The 18,404-nt window shown below is 47.4% G+C and overlaps 1 protein-coding gene across 1 annotated transcript in view; it reads right to left on the minus strand.

Annotated features, from left to right (window-relative positions):
* The window catches only part of SNX29 (sorting nexin 29), a 447,929-nt gene that overhangs the window by 61,553 nt on the left and 367,972 nt on the right, over positions 1-18,404 (minus strand). Inside the window, exon 19 of the mRNA XM_081089509.1 lies at positions 15,029-15,169. Coding sequence (XP_080945635.1) covers positions 15,029-15,169 — 141 coding nt within the window. The remainder of the gene's footprint in view (positions 1-15,028; positions 15,170-18,404) is intronic.

Consider the following 18,404-nt stretch of genomic DNA (forward strand, 5'->3'; position numbering starts at 1 on the left):
CCCTTGGAGGGAAACAGAGTGAATAGGACAGGAAGGGGATGGGGGGAGAGCCCTGTTTGAAGGGTCGAGTCAGATACGAACATAAAAATAACATGGAATAGGGCTTTTCAAACTTCCATGTGTATACAACTCACCTGGGAAACCTGTTAATTGTGCAAATTCTGATTCAGTGGGACTGAGGCGGGCCTGAGATTCGGCATTTCTAACAAGCTCTGAGTGAGGCGGATGCCACCAGTCCACAGACCACATGTTAAGTGGCAAGATCTTTAGAAAGGACAGATAAGAGAAAGAAGTTTAAATTATTTGAGGTCCTATTTGATCTCTAGTCTCAAGCCAGATTTTGGCTGGAAAGTCTGGTACCAACTCATGGAAACATTTGCCACTGTTTTCGATCCTCTGCACAACAGCACAAGGCTGAGAGCAAACAGGCCTGCTGAGGTCATTTAGGAGACGCGCCACCCCTGGCTCTCTGAATACCCCACCACGTGACCCCAGGCATCGGATTTTCCCTCCTGGGACTTGGTCAGCGGCCCCCAATCCTTGGTCTGTGGACCAGCTGTGCCAGCGTTATCCAAGAATCTTTCAAAACTGTAGATCCCAGGGCTTCCCCTAGAGATTCTAAGCCATTAGGTCTGGGCTGTGGTTCAGCACCTGAGAGGGTTGGATATTCCCAGAAAGGAAGGCGGAACTGTCCGTGGTGCTGACTAGTGCTGTGCCTTGTGGCCTAGGTACAGATTTAGAGGATGCCTGGGAGGCAGTCAATTATCACTTTGAAACTCTGGAAAAGACGCAGGGACATTTGCCACTTGGGTACCAGCACCATTGGCACATCCACCTGCAGTGTGGCTGTGAAGCCTAACCCGTTGGAAAAGGGAAAAGTTGTGTCCAATTATTTCCAAAATCAATACAGTCAAGGCATTTTCAATTGTCACCAAAGCAATGGTGGGAGGCATGAGGACAGCCCCACACCTGTCTGAACACTAACAGTATTACTGCCGAGAAAGCCCCAGAAAGCAAAACCGCCCCTTACCTATTGCTCCAGTTTGCAAAACTCCAGTGTGGGCTTCCCGTGGCATCCCCCTCCGTAGAAGGGAGGAATGAACAGAGGGCGAGGGGGGAGATAAAAGGTGGAAATGAGGATTAAGCATTTAATCCAGAATGCCAGGTCTGCTGGGCTGGCTCATTTTTTTTTATTTTCCCTCAAGATTTATGTACCTGTCCAAACCGAACTACAGGTCCATTTCCCAGCTCACAGAGGCACATAGAGAACATCAAGCAGTGCAGGTCAAGTCCAAACAATAGTTCATTGCTAGATGGAAACCTACTAAACTCTCTAGTTTAACCCTTGTCTTTCAAAGGAAGCTAAATAATTTTACTTTGGTTGGCGGCAGTGGGAATATATACATATATATTTTAAGTTTTCAGGTTGAAGAAATTCCATACTGTTCAGTTCATAACTAACCCCTCCCATGACCTGGGCAACCTTCCCAGGACAGTTCTAGAGTGAAATCTCTTATCTGGCTAATGCTGTTCAGAGTTATTAAACATTACCTCCATACTTGTTGAAGTGTATACCATCTGTCCCACCCCACTTTAAGCCCTATGTGAACAGGACTTATCTGTTTAGCTCCCTGCTGTATTCTCAGGGGCTAGCACATAGTCAAGGAAATTTCCTTGAATAAATTGATGTGTGAGTAAATAATGTTCCTCTTGATATGTTTGTAGCCCTCTGGGCATTTCTCTGGGCTGGTTTCTCCTACTGCCATTCACGCTTCACACTGCTTCCTGAGGGAACTTTTTTTAAAAAGTGCAAAACCACTTTTTAAGTAAGTCTTTATTGTTGAAAGCATTACATATGTCCCTCCTTTTCCCCCATTGACTCCCTCCAACACTCCCACCCCCTTCCCACCCCAGGCCTTCAGCATCCTATTATCTGTGTCCATGGGTTAATGCATTTTAACCCATTTTTTAAAAACCATGCCATTTTCTTTGCTTTCAGGATAAAGTCCAAATTCCTCAGCTAAGTATGCAAGGTGACTGTCCCTGCCTGGCTCTTCTGAGTCCGCTCCTCACATGCCACATGACCCACTGTGTGCACCCACTGTGTGCAGTGCATGGCGCTGGCTCAGGAGGCAATTTAGAAATAGCTGGGAAAGTTGGGGCCAGGCATGCCCATCAGCCACTGACCTCGTTCATTGGGACACAACCTAGAGAAATGAGGTGTCAAATGTGTGCCAGGCGATGTGTCTAGGGTGCTCGCTGCAACACTTTGAATAGGGAAAATTAGTAAATAACCTAGCTGCCCATCAAGGGACAACAAATACAACACTAAATATTTTTACAACTGTTATCAGTAACACAGCAGTTGAAGTTAATGAATTAGAAGGCCATGCATCCAAATATACAAATCTCAGAAAGGCAACACTGGTGAAAAATACAGGTGTGAAAAAATACCTGATATCATTTATGTGAAGTTAAAAAAAAATCCCTCTCATAATCATATGCAATGAAAATACAAAACCAGACAGGAAGGACGCACCGCACTCCACAGGATGGCTCCGTCTGGGAGGAAGACAGCGACGACCCCGCTGTATCTGTCATGTTTAATTCTGAACACTAACCTTTACTAAACCAGACAACGATACATGTGTGTTCATTATATTTTTCTGCGTATTTTGGGGTACTTTTGAAATATTTTACAATCAAATTTTAAGAGCTTAGAAGCAAATATGACACAATGTGAATAGATGTTAATGCTAGGTAATGGGAATCTGCTTAGTATCTTTATTCTTTGTATTTCCCTTCCTCTAAGAAAGCGCCACTGTAACGCACACATCACTGGATAACCACATGGGAAACTCTTCAGCAGAACCTACCAGAGGGAACACAGCCTGTGATCGAGCAATTCCATTCCTAGGATAAACCCACAGAAGCCAGGCTTACAGCCACCAGAAAACACAGACAAGAATGTTAATCACAGCACAACATGTAACTGAGCCAAACCGGGAGCCACCCAAACATCCATCAAGAGTAAAGATAAAAAAAATTGTGGTATATTTATACAATGGAATACTGCACAGCAATAGGAACAATTGCCACTTGCAACAACATGGATGACTCTCCCAGGTGTGATGTTGAGACACAAAGGCATACATGCTATGTGACCCCATTTGTGTCAAGTCCTAAAGCAGGCAAACTCACCTGTGGACTAGATATCAGGACAGGGGACCCCTGGGGGGGGGGAGAGTGACGAGAGGAGGCTGGAGCTCTGCCAATGGCCTGCTTCTGGGGCTCCGTGCTATTTGTGTAGCTGTGTTCATTTTGTGAAAATCCATCAAGCTGTGCACTAAATACTAGAGGCATGCTGTACATGGATTTAAAAATATAACCAAACAAGAGGGGAAGAGATAAAACCCACCACCTAAACGAGAGAAATGAAGGGAAGAAGAGAGTAGCAGGCATATATGAAAGTTACCACAAATGACAAAAGAATAGAGACCAAATTAGGAGGCGTCTCTATTGACCTGTTACTTAAGCTAGCACTGGAGGGTTCCGGATATGCCAGGCCATGCTCAACAGCTACCTTACAGCATCTCACTGGATTGTCACAAGAGCCCATGATGTCAGCGCCTGCGCCCCAGGTGGCAGCTGGGACGACAGCATCGCAGAAGCTGGGGGACTTGTCGGAGGTCACACAGTGCTGCAGCGACAGGACCTGAAGTGAGGCCAGTGAGATGCCACAACCCAAACTCTTAACCTCTGGGCCTCTGGCAACAGAGAAGCTACACTGCATGGCTCCCAGAAACGTGTGGGAACCACGAAGCTGCAGGGAAGATCAGGGGGAGGGAACCGCTTCCTCCATACATGAGGGGGTCTGCACCCCAGAGACCTGGTAATAGGAAAGCAACTAAAAGGGCGGCAGCCTGAGACACTGAAGATGTATTCTTCTAGCTTGCTTAGATGAACCAAGATTGCAATACACAATTCTCAATATTAATGGGAGCACTAAAGGGGAAGGTAGCAATTATTCTCAGTTATTGAAGGAGAGAGTAAGAGCTGAGAAGGACTCTTCCGAGTGGTGATTTTAATCAGCTGTCCAAAAACAAGAGGGGAAAACAGACATAATGTTAAGTATATTCAGAGGCCTTCAGAGCTAGGAGAGATGAAATAATGACATACAAGCAACTCAACAGCTCAGAAATATTTTGGACAACACTTGATGCCCAGCAGAGAGTCAAGTGTCTTATAATTCATGTCAATTTCCAGCCGATGGGCTCAACACTGCTTCACTGGAGGCCTCCTGCTTAGCCTGAGATGCGGGAAGCAGGGGAGCGGGCCAGTTCTGGTTGGTGAATCGGGAAAGCCAGATCCCAGCTGTGTCAAAGAACTCGTCCTTGTCACCAGGCATGGCTAATGCACAGCTTTTGTTGAACCTCCTGCAAATGGTCGCAATTTGTCGGTATCCACTGTGTAGGTAAGGCCTGAACATCTTCCCATGAGCAATTACTGAACAAGTTAAAGTAATGAAGGGAACTGGGAAGGGTGGAATTGGTACACTGATGCACACAGCAATGTCTATGTAGCTTGAATTCATTTGTTCATCAAACACGTTTTACTCGGCACCTACTATGCGCCAGGCACTGTGTGAGGTGCTGAAAAGACAAAGACTCCACAGGCCTGGTCCTGCTCTCTAACTGAAGGGAAAATGGGGGAGAGAGAACTGTGTATCAAGCAGCCAAGAGAGTGCGAGAAAGGAACCCGGAGGAAGGACAGCTAACACTCTGCGTTAAGGGAAGGCTGCCTGGAGGAGGTGGGGCCTGAAGGTCTGTGACCCAAGACCAAGAGGCCTCCCTGTGCTCCACACAGAAACACCCAGGGTGGGAGCAGAGCAGCAGAGACACTTCCAGGTGCTGGCCCCGGGTTATTTGTTTATAAATGACTGATTTTTTTATTGGATATTAACTTGATATTGTAAAAAAGTCCTCCTGAGAAGGCCCCACGCATTAAATACAGATACACACGGATGCATGCACACACATTCCAGGCCCGAGGCATGTCACTGTCTCTCTCCCGGGATGATTTTTCTGGCAAGATGACTTTAGCAACTGCTCTCCTGGCAAATATCTTACAGGCTTTTACCATATTAAAGAGAAACACAAATGTGCGATGTATAATGAGCCCGATTTCTCTCTCCTCCTTGCTTAATACATTAAGTACCATTTACACAGTGGTTGGCAGAGTGTCAGATGAGGAACGAGCTTGGGTTTCTGGCTTCCTTCAGTTGGAGCTCTGTTCTCTCCTGACTTCCTCTCTGGAAAACCTTCATCTTCAGGGGATGGTGTCTGAGCTCCCCATGTCTCCTTTCCAAGCAGGAGAGCGGGGGTCTGGCACTATCTTCTGGGTCCTCTTCTATATGAGGGTGTTTCTGGCAGAATCCCATATGGAAACGTGTAGTCATGTGTGACTTGCTGCGTTACCAGCCCCCAGACTTGGATGTAGACTATGGGGCTTCTCAACCAAGGACAGACGCCGAGGTGGGTTAGCACCAGTCTTACTCACTTCCTCATTCAAGCTACGGGATCTTGGGCAGGATGCTCACAGCCTCCGAGCCCGGTTTGCTCTCTCTGAGACATTTTATATGGGGCTTGACAAGAATTGCCTGATGAGAAATGAATACAGAGCCTCCAGAGTGTGTGACAGGCTGGGCACATGATTCTGCACACAGAAATGCAGGGGGTGAGGGTTCTGGATGGACCCATGTCAGGCTTGTCCACTGCCCGGGCTCGGTGTCCCAGCATCCTTTAAGGACATGCTCCATCTCATTACCAGCCCATCCCTGGTATATAGAAGGGGAAACTGAGGCACACAGAGATCAAATAACTTGCTCAAGGCTACAGAGCGAGTGAAGCAGTAGGAACCTTCCTTTCTTTCCTTTTCTGTTTTTACTCTCAGAGTTGACAAAATCCTGCTAATGAACAAATGCATAAATGAACGAATGCTTAGGTTTACGAGGGAACTTTATAGGCCTACAGACTGATGGGATTGGGGTGGAGGGAGGCTGCAGCTCCCAGCTTGGAACATGGTCCCTGAGAGAGAGTAGGTGGTGTGAGAGGGGTGGATGGTTCAATAGAAGGGGAGGCAATCTAAGGGTTTCACCTGACTTCCACACCATGAGGTTGCAGAACTGCCTCATGGAGGCAACAGAAATGTCCATCAGCTGGGCGAAGGCTAAATAATCTCACCCACTCCCCAGGGTGCTCTGTGCAGGTCTCTGCGTGTGAAAGGTGGGGCTGGCACTCTGCAGACTATCTGCCTAGGCCTACATATCAGCCTGGACAGGGCCAAGCAAGAGGGCCTTTGACAAGTCCCTTCACCTCCCTGTGCCTCCGTTTCCCCATTTGTGAGTGAGACAAAGAGAGACGTGAGGTCAGCAGAATAACTTCTTCCCTAAGGACGCTCACACAGAACCTGTGCACGTTACCTCACATGGCAGAGGGGACTTGGCAGAGGTGACTGAGTTAAGGGCCTTAAGATGGAGAAACCATCCTGGGGTATGAGGGTGGCCCCATCTACTCATATCCCTTAAGTGTGTGGGATATGATTTCACTGTGTGGACAGAGAGAGCTGTGACCACAGAATGGTCAGAGAGATGCAGCGATGAAGACAGAGGAATGGGCCATGAGCCAAGGAATGCAGGAAGCCGCCAGAAGCTGGAGAAGGCCAGGAAGCAGACTCTCCCGGAGCCTCCAGGAGGCACACAGCCCTGCCGACACCCTGGCTTTACCCAGGGAGACCTGAGGCGGACCTCTGACCCACTGACCTAGAAGGTGACAAAACACACCGTTTAAGGCCACTAGGTGTCTGGTCATTTGTGCTGGCAGCAATAGGAAGCTACTATAAGATGCACGGAGGAAGCAGGTGCACAGAAGGAAAGGATGTCTGAGCTGAGCCTGCTGCCCCACCTGGAAGTAACTCAGGCTCTGGATGGCCCTGTAAGCATTTCCCTCCTGCAGAAAGCAGCTGTGCCTCCCTCCTCCCTCTTCTCCAGAGCACAGGGGACCCTGCTCCAGCCCAGAGGACGCCTCCAGGAGAACTGATTCCCTCGCCTTTCTCCCTACAAGACTGTGAACTTCAAATCATCCCTGTAACCCAGCCGTGGGCAAACTACGGCCTGCAGGCCAGATCCGGCCCCTTTGAAATGAATAAAACTAAAAAAAAAAAAAAGACCGTACCCTTTTATGTAATGATGTTTACTTTGAATTTATATTAGTTCACACAAACACTCCATCCATGCTTTTGTTCTGGCCCTCCGGTCCAGTTTAAGAACCCATTGTGGCCCTCGAGTCAAAAAGTTTGCCCACCCCTGCGTAACCTCTACCCCCCGCACCATGCCCCTGAACGCTGGACAGGTTTTCCAAGTGGAAAAGCCTATCAGCTTTAGCATTCTTCTAGATGCCACTGGTTCCCACCTCCACTGCTGAGGTCCGGCCTCCCCCAGGGCTGCAGTTAAATCGGTGATTCCCAGGGAGCCGCAAAGGCGCTCTCCACGCCTCAGTGAGTGCCCGTCGGCTCCTCGCCACACACCAGTGTATGAGTTTTGAATGAGGGTTTTAATGCATAATTTCTCCAACAAGCTGCATTATCCGCGGCCCAGGGGGGAAGTGATCTCCTTGCCTTAATGCCAAACGAACTCTGGGAGACCGGTGCCATTATCCTAAGAAGGAATGACAGTCTCTCGATCCTCATTTGCTCTGGAGCAATAATGTACACTTTTAGTAGCATCGTCGAAAAGGAGGCTTTTACCTAAGCCCCATGCTGGCAACGTCCATTTGGACAGGCAGCCGGCCAGGCAACTCCCTGGGATCGCTAGAGAGCCCTCTCTCCTGTCTCCAGAGGCTCGCGGCCGCCTGCCCATTCTGCAAAAAGTGTTCACCCAAAACAGGAATGAGAACTCCCAAGCCACCCGGAAGTTAGTCTGCTCGCTTTTGGAATTCAGATATTTTTGAATCTGTGCTGAGAACTCAGTGAATGGAAGAAGGAAATAAAAGGGAAACTTTTTTCCATTTGATTTCTGTTCATTTATTCGATCATTCAGGCCGTGAGTGTCCGGGGACTGTTCTAGAGCTGGGGAGAGAGCAGTGAGCAGACACAGACAGGCCCCGCTTCGTAAACTTCCGTTCCAGTGCAGAGGCAGACAACACTCAAGTACACAATAAACGTCTCAATTCATGGGACGCGCTAGGAGAAAAGTAAAAACGAAGAGTGGGCCAGAGAGTGACTGAAGGGGCGGCAATGAGGAGGGGTCGGGAAGGCCTCACTCTGAGGAGCTGTCCCTGCAGAGACGGGAAAAGCCATTCCCGGCAGAGGGACAGCTTGGAAGTGTTAGGAGGTCAGTGTGACTGGTGTGGAGGGAGAGGAGGGGGGCATGAGATAAGGTGGGAGGGTGTGGAGGACAGTTAGGGACCGCAGACTACAGTGGAGTCGTGGATTTACCTGCCACGGCGCCACTGGAGGGTTTAATCAATAGTGACACAACTCGGCTTATGTATGCAGACCGCACTGTGGCTACAGGTAGGAAACAGACTGCTGGTCAGACAAGAGTGGAAAAGGGCAGAGATGACAGTGGCTTGGGTAGGATCATCTAAACATGGAAGGAGGGAAACAGAGACCACAGGACTTGGATTTGTGGAGTTCGACTCTCTTATCATCTTAATCCTGCTCAGTAATGTGGCTGAAGAGAAGTGCCACGCCCGGGGTGGGGGTCAGGTCGTGAGAGCTGATGGTGAAGATGCTGGTTCTCCTTCTCCGCACAGGGTAGGCGTGGACTCCTCTGCCCCTTGGCATTGGGCATGGCCCTGTAGCTTGCTTTGGCCAATGAAATGCAAGTGGAATTGGCATGTGTCACTTGCAGACAGAGCCTGAAGACCAGTGTCTGATCTGCCTGTGCCCCTGCTCCTGCTCAGCACACACACAGGAGCCTCCAGCAGCCCGGGACCCCGACACCATGAGTGGAGCTCCCAACCAACCACGGCGGACACGAAGTGTGAGCCTGAGTCATTTGTTAAGTCAGCCTAACCAAGCCTGTCCTGGCTGAGATAAGCCCTATGTCTGTGATATTTAAACATTAATGAGTAACTTTTAAAAATATGTACATTTTTAAATTTGAGAGGGAGGGCTAGAAATATCAATGATGAGAGAGAATTAATGATTGGCTGCCTTCTGCACACTCCTTACTGGAGATCAAGCCTGCAACCCCAGGCAATGATCTGACCAGGACTGGAACCGTGATCTCCTGGTTCATAGGTTGATGCTCAACCACTGAACCACATCAGCTGACCAATGAGTAACTTGAATATACAACTATTGTGGCTTGACTCAGCTACAAAGGAATAAACTTCATCAAATGGTGGAGGATATTCAGGTAACGATTCTAACAAGATTTGGGCGTGATGTGGTATGTGAGGGCATGGCCATCTCTAGCGAGTGCTCTGGGCATCAGAACATTTACAAGTAAACAAGTGCATAGCCTAGCGAGGCAAAAGCAATGCTTTTGTAAAGACAGACCCTGAATCCACAAGCTATGCAATGTGCTAATTTGATTAAAAAAGTTCAAACAGGTTGAGATCACATTTTACTTCTGTAATTGGCATCACTGGGGAAATAACTAGAAATTCAGGCTAGAAAGATACTCATCTGATGAATTTAAAAAGGCTAACCTATGTTTAACATGCCCTTGGGTACCGTCTAGGCCTGTGGATTCTGGAGTGACTCATGAATGGGTCCAAGGCTTAGAGTAACAAGGTATCTATAACTCAGTCCCCAAAGATAGCATGTGGACATGCCTTAATGGTCCAAGTGCAAGTGCATCACTCTTGAAGTTACTCAATCAAAGGAAAGATTCTGACCTGGTAGGTTTTCCTGGTCCAACTTAGAATAGAAGCTCTTTAGAAAACCTGCCCTCGGGGTATCAAAGCAGGTATCCCAAGCTACTGGGACCGCTGGGGAGCACACGCTTGGTCTCTTAGCAGAGTTCAGGCAGCCTCCGCTGGGCGCTGAAGTCCTGCATTCTGACTCAGTCTGCACTTGGGAATCAGCTGGACCCTCAGACCTGTGCTGGGCAGCAGCCACTGTGTACTTAAAGGAAGCGGGTATGTCGTAGATGAATGCTGGGGAAGAGAGCATCAAAGCACAATCATGGCACGACCAGCCAATCACAGGCTAAGGGGCTGCACAGGTTGCTGCAGGCGGCAGAGGCCCCAGAGCTGTTAGGTTCCTGGGCAGCAGAGGAAACTGGCAGCTCCCCCACGCCCCCCCACCCACCAGGAGCAGGACCACAGACCTCGTCGAGAACCCGCTTCAGCCTTAGTACTACCCGTCCTCACTGGCCAGCCCAGCAAAATGGTGCCTCTCCTTTCCAACCCCGTTTTTTTGTGAATAGAGCCGCACTGAAGGGAGGGGAAGGTGGGGGGAGGTGCTGCCCTATTGGCACTGATTTCACAGGAAGAAATCCACAGCTGCTCAAAGTCAGTCCCAAAATTAACAGCGCCCTTGAGAATCTGAAGCGGGGATGAGGATGACCCACCTCAGGGGACACCCACCCGCAGTCCCTGTTTCTGGCCCAGGACAGACAGACTGCTTCAGGCTCGTCCTAAATTCCTTAATTCCAGCCAGGCTGCGGCCCACTAACCTGAGGCCGGCCCCCAGGGTCCTTAGGATTGGCGGGGTTCTTGGTAGGGTTGCTTTGCCTAACTACGGCCTGAGGAGCTACAAGGTGGGGAGGGAGTCACTTCGGGAAAGCATTCAGCAATGTGTGCCCCAGCGAGGGCCACCTCCTAACCCAGAACCTGTGAGGACTTTAACCTAGGAAGCAAACGGGACTGTGCAGGTGGATGAAGTTCGGGATCGTCAGAAAGGAGTTGACCATAAAGCTCATTTATTCATGATTCATGTGATCCACAGGGTCCTCAGAAGTGGACGAGGGCCAGAGTCCGAGAAGGGGACGTGACCATGCTGGCGAGGCAGAGGCCCGCCATGTGACTGCAGCCATGGCAACACAGGAGGCCACAGCTAAGCAACATAGGGGCCTCCAGAAGGCAGTTCTGTTGACATCTTGATTTGAGCTGCGTGAGACCAATTTTGGACCTCTGACCGCCAGAACTCTGAGGTAATAAATCTGTGTTGTTTTGGAACATACCTGTGTGGCCATCTGTGCAGCAACCACAGGAAGTGACCACACCATGCAGGACATTTCACCACGTGGGCGGCCCAGGGCAGCCTGGAACTAATTTCCCTCAGCCAGCTGCAGACAGGCCAGCCCTGAAGGAGGGTCATGGGAGGGCTGCTTCCGGGCAATGCTTTCTGCAAGCAAGAACGTCTCCTAATGATAACAGGATGGCTAGCAGGGTTTTGTTTTATGACATTTTAAGACATTCTGGATGGGTCCCAAGATTTGTATAAGCCTACGAGTCATTAGATTAAATCAGCATATAATTCCCTCCCCTCTTTTCATAAGAATTATTGTACCCCTGCTATGAAGAAGCGTGGAATTTTTAAGTCTTCCATTTTTATGGGCTCAACTCCACTTTTCTTCAACAGAAAAAAATGGAGTGACAGATTAATTTTGGGCTTGAGATAAACTGCTCTATAACTTCTTAAATTAAGATATAACAGGTCCTTACGTGATCAGATTTCTAATCTAGTTTAAACAACAAAATCTATGAATATGTAAACATAACAGTCAGTAACGGCTTTCCCTATGGAACTTCCAAGCGTTGGGAGTGGCTTATGGAAACCTTGCTCTGGTTTTCTGAGATAAAGTTGGAAGGAAATCCTGAGAAATGCACATTAAAAGATATCACCTCAGACCTGTCAGAATGGCTATCATCAATAAGTCAACAAACAAGTGTTGGAGAAGATGTAGAGAAAGGGAACCCTCGTGCACTGTTGGTGGGATTGTAAATTGGTACAGACACTATAGAAAACAGTACGGAAGTTGTAATATAGAAAGTCACACATGAAACCAATATGTTCATGTTGACCAATGTCACCTCAATCAATTTAATAAATACAATTTTTTTAAAAAGAAAACAGTATGGAAATTCCTCAAAAAATTAGAAATGGAACGACCATATGACCCAGCAATCCCACATTGGGGTATTTATCTGAAGAAAGCCAAAAGACTAATTCAAGAAGATACATGCTCAAGGGGGGTGGGGTTGGGGAGGGGGGGGGGGAGAGAGAGAGAGAGAGAGAGAGAGAGAGACATATGTAATACTCTTTGTAATACTTTAAGCAATAAAATAAAATTTAAAAAAAGAAGATGCATGCACCCCTATGTTCACTGCAGCATTATTTACAATAGCCAAGATATGGAAGTGACCTAAGTGTCCATGACACCTCGAATTCCCAAGCTCATTTATTTGTAAACAGAGCTGCACTGAAGGGAGGGGAACGGATAAAGAAAATGTACATACATACAATTCTACTATTCAGATATAAATAAGAATGAAATCTTGCCATTTGTGACAACATGGATAGACCTAGAGGTTATTACACTAAGTGAAATAAGTCAGACAAAGACAAACACCATATAATTTCACTTACACGTGTAATTAAAATAAATGACACACAAAACAGAAACAAACTCACTGACACGGAGAACAGACTGATGCTTGCCATGAGAAGGGGGTAGGGGGATGAGGTTAAGATGTACAAATTGGCAAATGTTACAAAACAGTCATAGGAATGCAAAGTGCGGCGTAGGGATATAGTTAATAATGTTGCAATAACCATGTATGGTGCCAGGTGAGTACTAGACTTATCAGGGCGATCACTTTGTAAGTTGTAAGTTAAATGTCTAACCACGATGATATACACCTGAAAGTAATATAATATTGAGTATCAACTATAAGTGAAAAAAATTTTAATTGCAAAAAAAATAAAAAGGAAGAAAATCCTAGCAAGCCACTTCTTCAAGAGAGAAACTAGGAAATCGGTTGCATGTGGAATCTGCCACAGGGCTTGGTCAGGACAAGAAGGCTCATGGTTCTCACACATCCTCGAGTATCAGCCCCACCCAGATGTCTGGGTCCCAGCTCAGAGCTCGTGTTTCTGTAGGTCTGGGTGGAGCCTGATAATCTGTATTTCTAACAAGCACCCAGGCGATGCTGACCCTACTCTGAGAACCACGGTAGTGGAGGAACCCCTCTTACACAGGGCCCAGTTTCTCACAGGTCCTGAGAAGGGTCGTGACCTTACCTCGTCTGAGTGAACTATCCTGACAAGCTAGTGAATACACTGTGATTGCTGAAGCATCTCCATCGTCTACTTGATTCCCAGGCCTGGCTGCATGTTGGAATTACAGGGAGAGCTTTTAAACCCCTCAGGACCCAGGCCTCCCTCCAGATGAATTAAATCAGAATGGGACTGGGGATGAGCGAATCTCAGTACTTTAAAAAAATCTTTTTTTAAAATTGATATTTAGAGAGAGGGAAGGAGAGAGAGAAACATTGATGTGAGAGAGAAACATTGATTGGCGACCTTCCCAAACATCCCAACCAGGAATCAAACCCACCCCCTCACCCCATGCTCCAACCAACTGAGCCATCCAGTCAGGGCAAGTCTCAGTAGTTTTTAAAACTCCCCAAGTGCAGCCAAGATGGGGAACTGCCGCTCTAAGCAAACATGAGGGATGGCAATGGACCAGAACAGACATTCAGCAGTTAAGCCCGGGCCTGTCCTCTCAAGTGCTGGGCTCTTGCCTCCTGCACCGGGACACGTGATCGGTGCTCAATAAACTCTCACTGAGTGAATGACCACTAACCGAACAGCAAACCTGAAGAGGACTAGCACCTCCCTTCTCCAGGGTACCTGGAGGAGAAACAAATTATGTCCTTACAAATTGCTAAGCCTCATGAGGGCAGTGGCCCTATAATGAAAGAAGCTCTTTTGAGAAGACTCTGCTTGGGAAGTACCACCACATTCCTAAGTCCAAATACATATCATAACTGCCATGGGCAAGAACTGGGAAACATTTCCTTCGTCCAGAATAGGGGCAAACTATGACCCACAGGCCAAATCCAGCTGCCACCTATTCTTATAAATAAAGTTTTATTGGGACACAGACACACCCAGTTGTGTCCACACTGTGGCTGCTTTCACACTACAAGGGCAAAGTTGAGTATTTTCAGCTGAAAGGGTGTTGTTTGCAAAGCCAGACATATTTACTCTCTGGTCCTTTAGAGAACAAGTTTGCCAACCCCGCCCCTAGAGATATAAGAGAACGTATACAAACAAAACATAATGTGATTGTCTTTAGGTGGTAAAGTTATGGGTGACTTTTTCTTTTTTCTTCTTCTTCTACTAGCCAGTTTTGGAGTTGTGTGTTTATAAGAGCATGTGAGATAGGGTATGTGGTGAAACGGCATAACCAATAAGGCTTCCAGAGATTATCAAGCAGACAGTAAGCCTAACCCCCAAAGGGTTTATGGCTTAAAACCAGCAGAAGACCAGCTCGATCCAACATGGAGACTAATTTCACCTTGAGGTGACCCCGAGCCTCATATACACTCATTGTAATGTGTTAGTGTCCTAAAAAACACACCCTGGGCATCCTGATCAGAAGGGAAAGCCCAGGTGAGGACCCAAAATGGCTGATGGGCTCTTCCGAGAAATCTTCACCCCTTTTCCAGAAAAATCCTGAATATCCCTCCCTTTTACTGAATGCCCTACCCCTCCATTCAATGAGCCCCAATAAAAGAAGTAAATCGCACTAGGGGGGCTGCTCCGCCTGTGGAGCAGCCACTCTGTGTCACTGCTGCACTAACACCCCCTTTCCCTCTCTGTGGGCTCCCATTTGAAGTCCTCCCTGCATGAAACCAAGAGCCCACAGTGGGTCGCACACCTTCGGGTCCCCAGGCCCCAGAACCCCTGCATCACATGTGTGTTTAAATCATAAACGGAAGGAAAAGAAAGTCTGCCTCAATGTGGGCACCGGTGCCGAGCGGCCTGGCTCCCCACGGGACGGTACCTTGTTTCCAATGGCCTTTTTGGGTGGGAAGTTGTAGGCTCTCACTTGCGGGTATTTGTTCTGTAGCTTGTGGTGCAGACTCCTGAACTCCGTGTACCGCCGATAGACATTCCACTCATCATCCTTTATCCGGATGTAGACCTGCCAAGAGAAGGAAAGAAGAACATTGAGACCTTCCTTAAAAGTTCATTGCAACGGGTGGGCGTTGGGCAGTGCTCACCCACATCTGTGCAGGGGCCACATCTGCCTCCCAGGCCACTGCTGCCCAGTGCTGGCACAGAGCAGGGACTCAGTACTACTGAGTGAACACGTGGGGATATGAAAGATGAATCAGGCAGGTTATGGGAACAACACACTGTATATCATTTCCCCAGTTAATCTCAGTGATGTGTTACTCGTATTTCTGTCACATGCATACTGCAGCAGTGATAAGTTTCTGGGAGAGTCTATTCCTCCTCTCTGGCTATGTGTGTCCTCATCTGTACACGGAGCTAACAGCACCTCCTCCCAAGGTTGCATGGACGGCATTCAGGTACAGAAGCTTAACAGCTGTGCCTGGGACCACGCAGACCACCAATCTATCTGGGGAAGGAGGGAGGGGCAGAGATGAGCCCGGCCGGATGGAAGGTCATGTTCAGATGGGTAAGCCCAACAGGGACACAAAACATCATTCTTTTAATCAAGCTGTAATGCCCAAGAGAGGCTGTCTCATCAGCTTTTCACAGGCCTAACACCCTCCAGGGACACACAGCAACTGCCCTGTGAGGGCAAACAGAAGTGGGAGAGGGATCAGTGCATTTAAAAAAATTGTATGAGTTAAGGGGAGCCCAGAAAGTAAAGTCTGGAGGATATATGGCTAATGTAATTTGCAATCAGCAAATGTCAATATACATCCTAAGACCTCTTTAACCATAAAAATAGGCATCTCAACGGGATGATAAATTCTGCCTCCACATGAAAACCACCAGCATCCCCGATGCTGACATCATGTACTTGCAGTTTGGTTAGGCGACTATCAGGGTCTCTCACAATATTTGAACAAGACAGAGAAAAGAGGACTTAAACCAAAGAATTGCAAATAATGAATAGAAGTTTCCAGGGGAATTAGATGGAGAAACAGAGGCCTATCGAGTTTATTAGAAGCCTCCAAGCTAAGAGAGACAGTAAATACACTGGATGACAGATATCAAGTGACCTCATCTGGCCTGAAGGATGAGTCTAATCCAACGTGATGAAATTCACAAAGTTCAATGTCAGGACCTGCCATAAAATCCAAAAAACTAACATCGTAAGTATAAGGTAGGGGAGAGAGTGCACCCAGCAGTAGCCTGAGGGACAAAGACTTACAGGTCTCAGTAAATTCAAACTAAGTGAATAACGTGGGAGAGCCATTAAAAATGACAAAGCTGGTTGGGCTCAGTGGATAGAGCGTTGGCCTGTGGACTGAAGTCCTGGGTTCGATTCTGGTCAAAGGGCACATGCCCAGGTTGTGGGCTCGATCCCCAGTAGGGGACATGCAGGAGGCAGCTGATCAGTGATTCTCTCTCATCATTGATGTTTCTATCTCTCTCTCCCTCTCCCTTCCTCTCTGAAATCAATAAAAATATATTATATATATTTTAAAAAGCCCATGTAGCCCTGGTTGGTATTTCCCAGTGGTTAGAGCATTGGCCACGGACAGAAGGGTCATTGGTTCGATTCCTGGTCAAGGGCTCATACCTGGGTTGCAGGTCCAATCCCTGGCCCTGGTCAGAGGTCATGCTGGAGGTAACCAGTCGATGTGTCTCTCTCACATAGATGTTTTTTCTCTTTCCCCCACCCTCCCTCCTTTCCACTTTCTCTCTAAAGATCAATGGAAAAAATATCTCCAGGTAAGGATTAAAACAAACAAACAAACAAAACACCTTGAAATCTTCAGACTTCATTAAAAGGTAAATGGCAATGTCTAGAATAAAGGAGTTAAAAGTCTTGCTCTATCCTAAATCTAGCAGAGCAACTAGGTCAGGTTTTGGATGCCACCTGCTAAGAGATGACCTGAAATACAGCCAGGAGGCCCAGGACCACCTGCTACTCCAAGTGTGGTCTGTGGACCAGCAGCAGCAGCATCACATGGGAAGACGTCAGAAACCCAGCCTCTCAGGCTCCACCCGGAGCACTGACTATAAGGGCTCTGCACTTTAATGAGAACCCCAGGTGGTGCATGCACACTTCAAAGCCTGAGGAGCACTCAGCTTTATGAGATGATTTACAACCAAGTTATCGGAAGAAAGAGAAACGACATTGGAGGATGATAACCTGAGCCTCAGGATAGAGGGGGTCGAGATCTCCAAACACCTGGAATGAAGCAGAGGCCTGTCCCAGTCACTCCAGGAAGCAGACTTCCAGCAGGTAGAAAGTAGAGAAAGACATTTCAGTAGAGAAGAACTTTCTAGCAGTAAAAGCTGCCCAAAGAGGAAAAGGTATGTCGCAAAGGGTTTCTTGGCGCTGGGTGTCCAAGCGGTGCTATGATGACTGATAGGACTGTGATCACAATTATGCAAGTATTTGATTTATAACAGTAACATAGACATTAGATCCCCAAAAGCATCTGGAAGGGCCTGGCTAGGTATGGAGAGCTGGGCCTTCAGGCTCACCATCTCCATAGACTGAGTCAGTGAACAAATCAGCCTGGCAGAGCTCAGGGATTAGGCGTATTTGGGGCATTCTTTGAATCCCTCTGAGTGATAGCAAGTGCTAGCTGCCCACCGAGTATCCATTTCCCCCCAATATTTCTTGGGATAGCAATGTATTCAGAAAAAAACCAAAACCTACATTTTCCATCTCCTTCACAGATAAGAGTGGCTAATGAGATATAAATAAAAGGTATTGTTTGGGGATTCTAAGTTTGTAAGGAGATCTGACTCAGCCAACAAGTGCCTTATTTTTTGTTTATTTGTTTGTTTGTTTGACTCTTCTTTCTGTCTTTTGCCTTCTTTCTCAAACACAGACGTGATGACTGGAGCTCCAGAGGCCATTTGATGATCGTGAGGAAGTCATGAGAAGGGAAGGCAAAAGACAGAAGGACCTTGGGCCTCTGATGACATTTTGGATTCACTACACCAATTATTAGACTATCGACTCAAAAAATGTTTTAACAAAACAGAAATATTTATCTCTAGTTTGTTAAGGGGCTGTGCACTAGTGGCTGGATATAATTCTAGTTTGATGTATCTTGAATGACTCTATCTGCTAGTATATTCTTATACAAGTCCAAAAACCTTCCCACCCCCACAGAGGGGCAAGTTCAATCACTTGTCTGATCACCACACACAAGACTAATTATCTAGATCAGGAGAGGCAACCTATAACCTATGGGCCAAATCCCGCCCCACCCATT

This window comes from Myotis nattereri (assembly GCF_964212035.1).
Source record: "Myotis nattereri genome assembly, chromosome: 4".
NCBI lineage: Eukaryota > Metazoa > Chordata > Mammalia > Chiroptera > Vespertilionidae > Myotis > Myotis nattereri.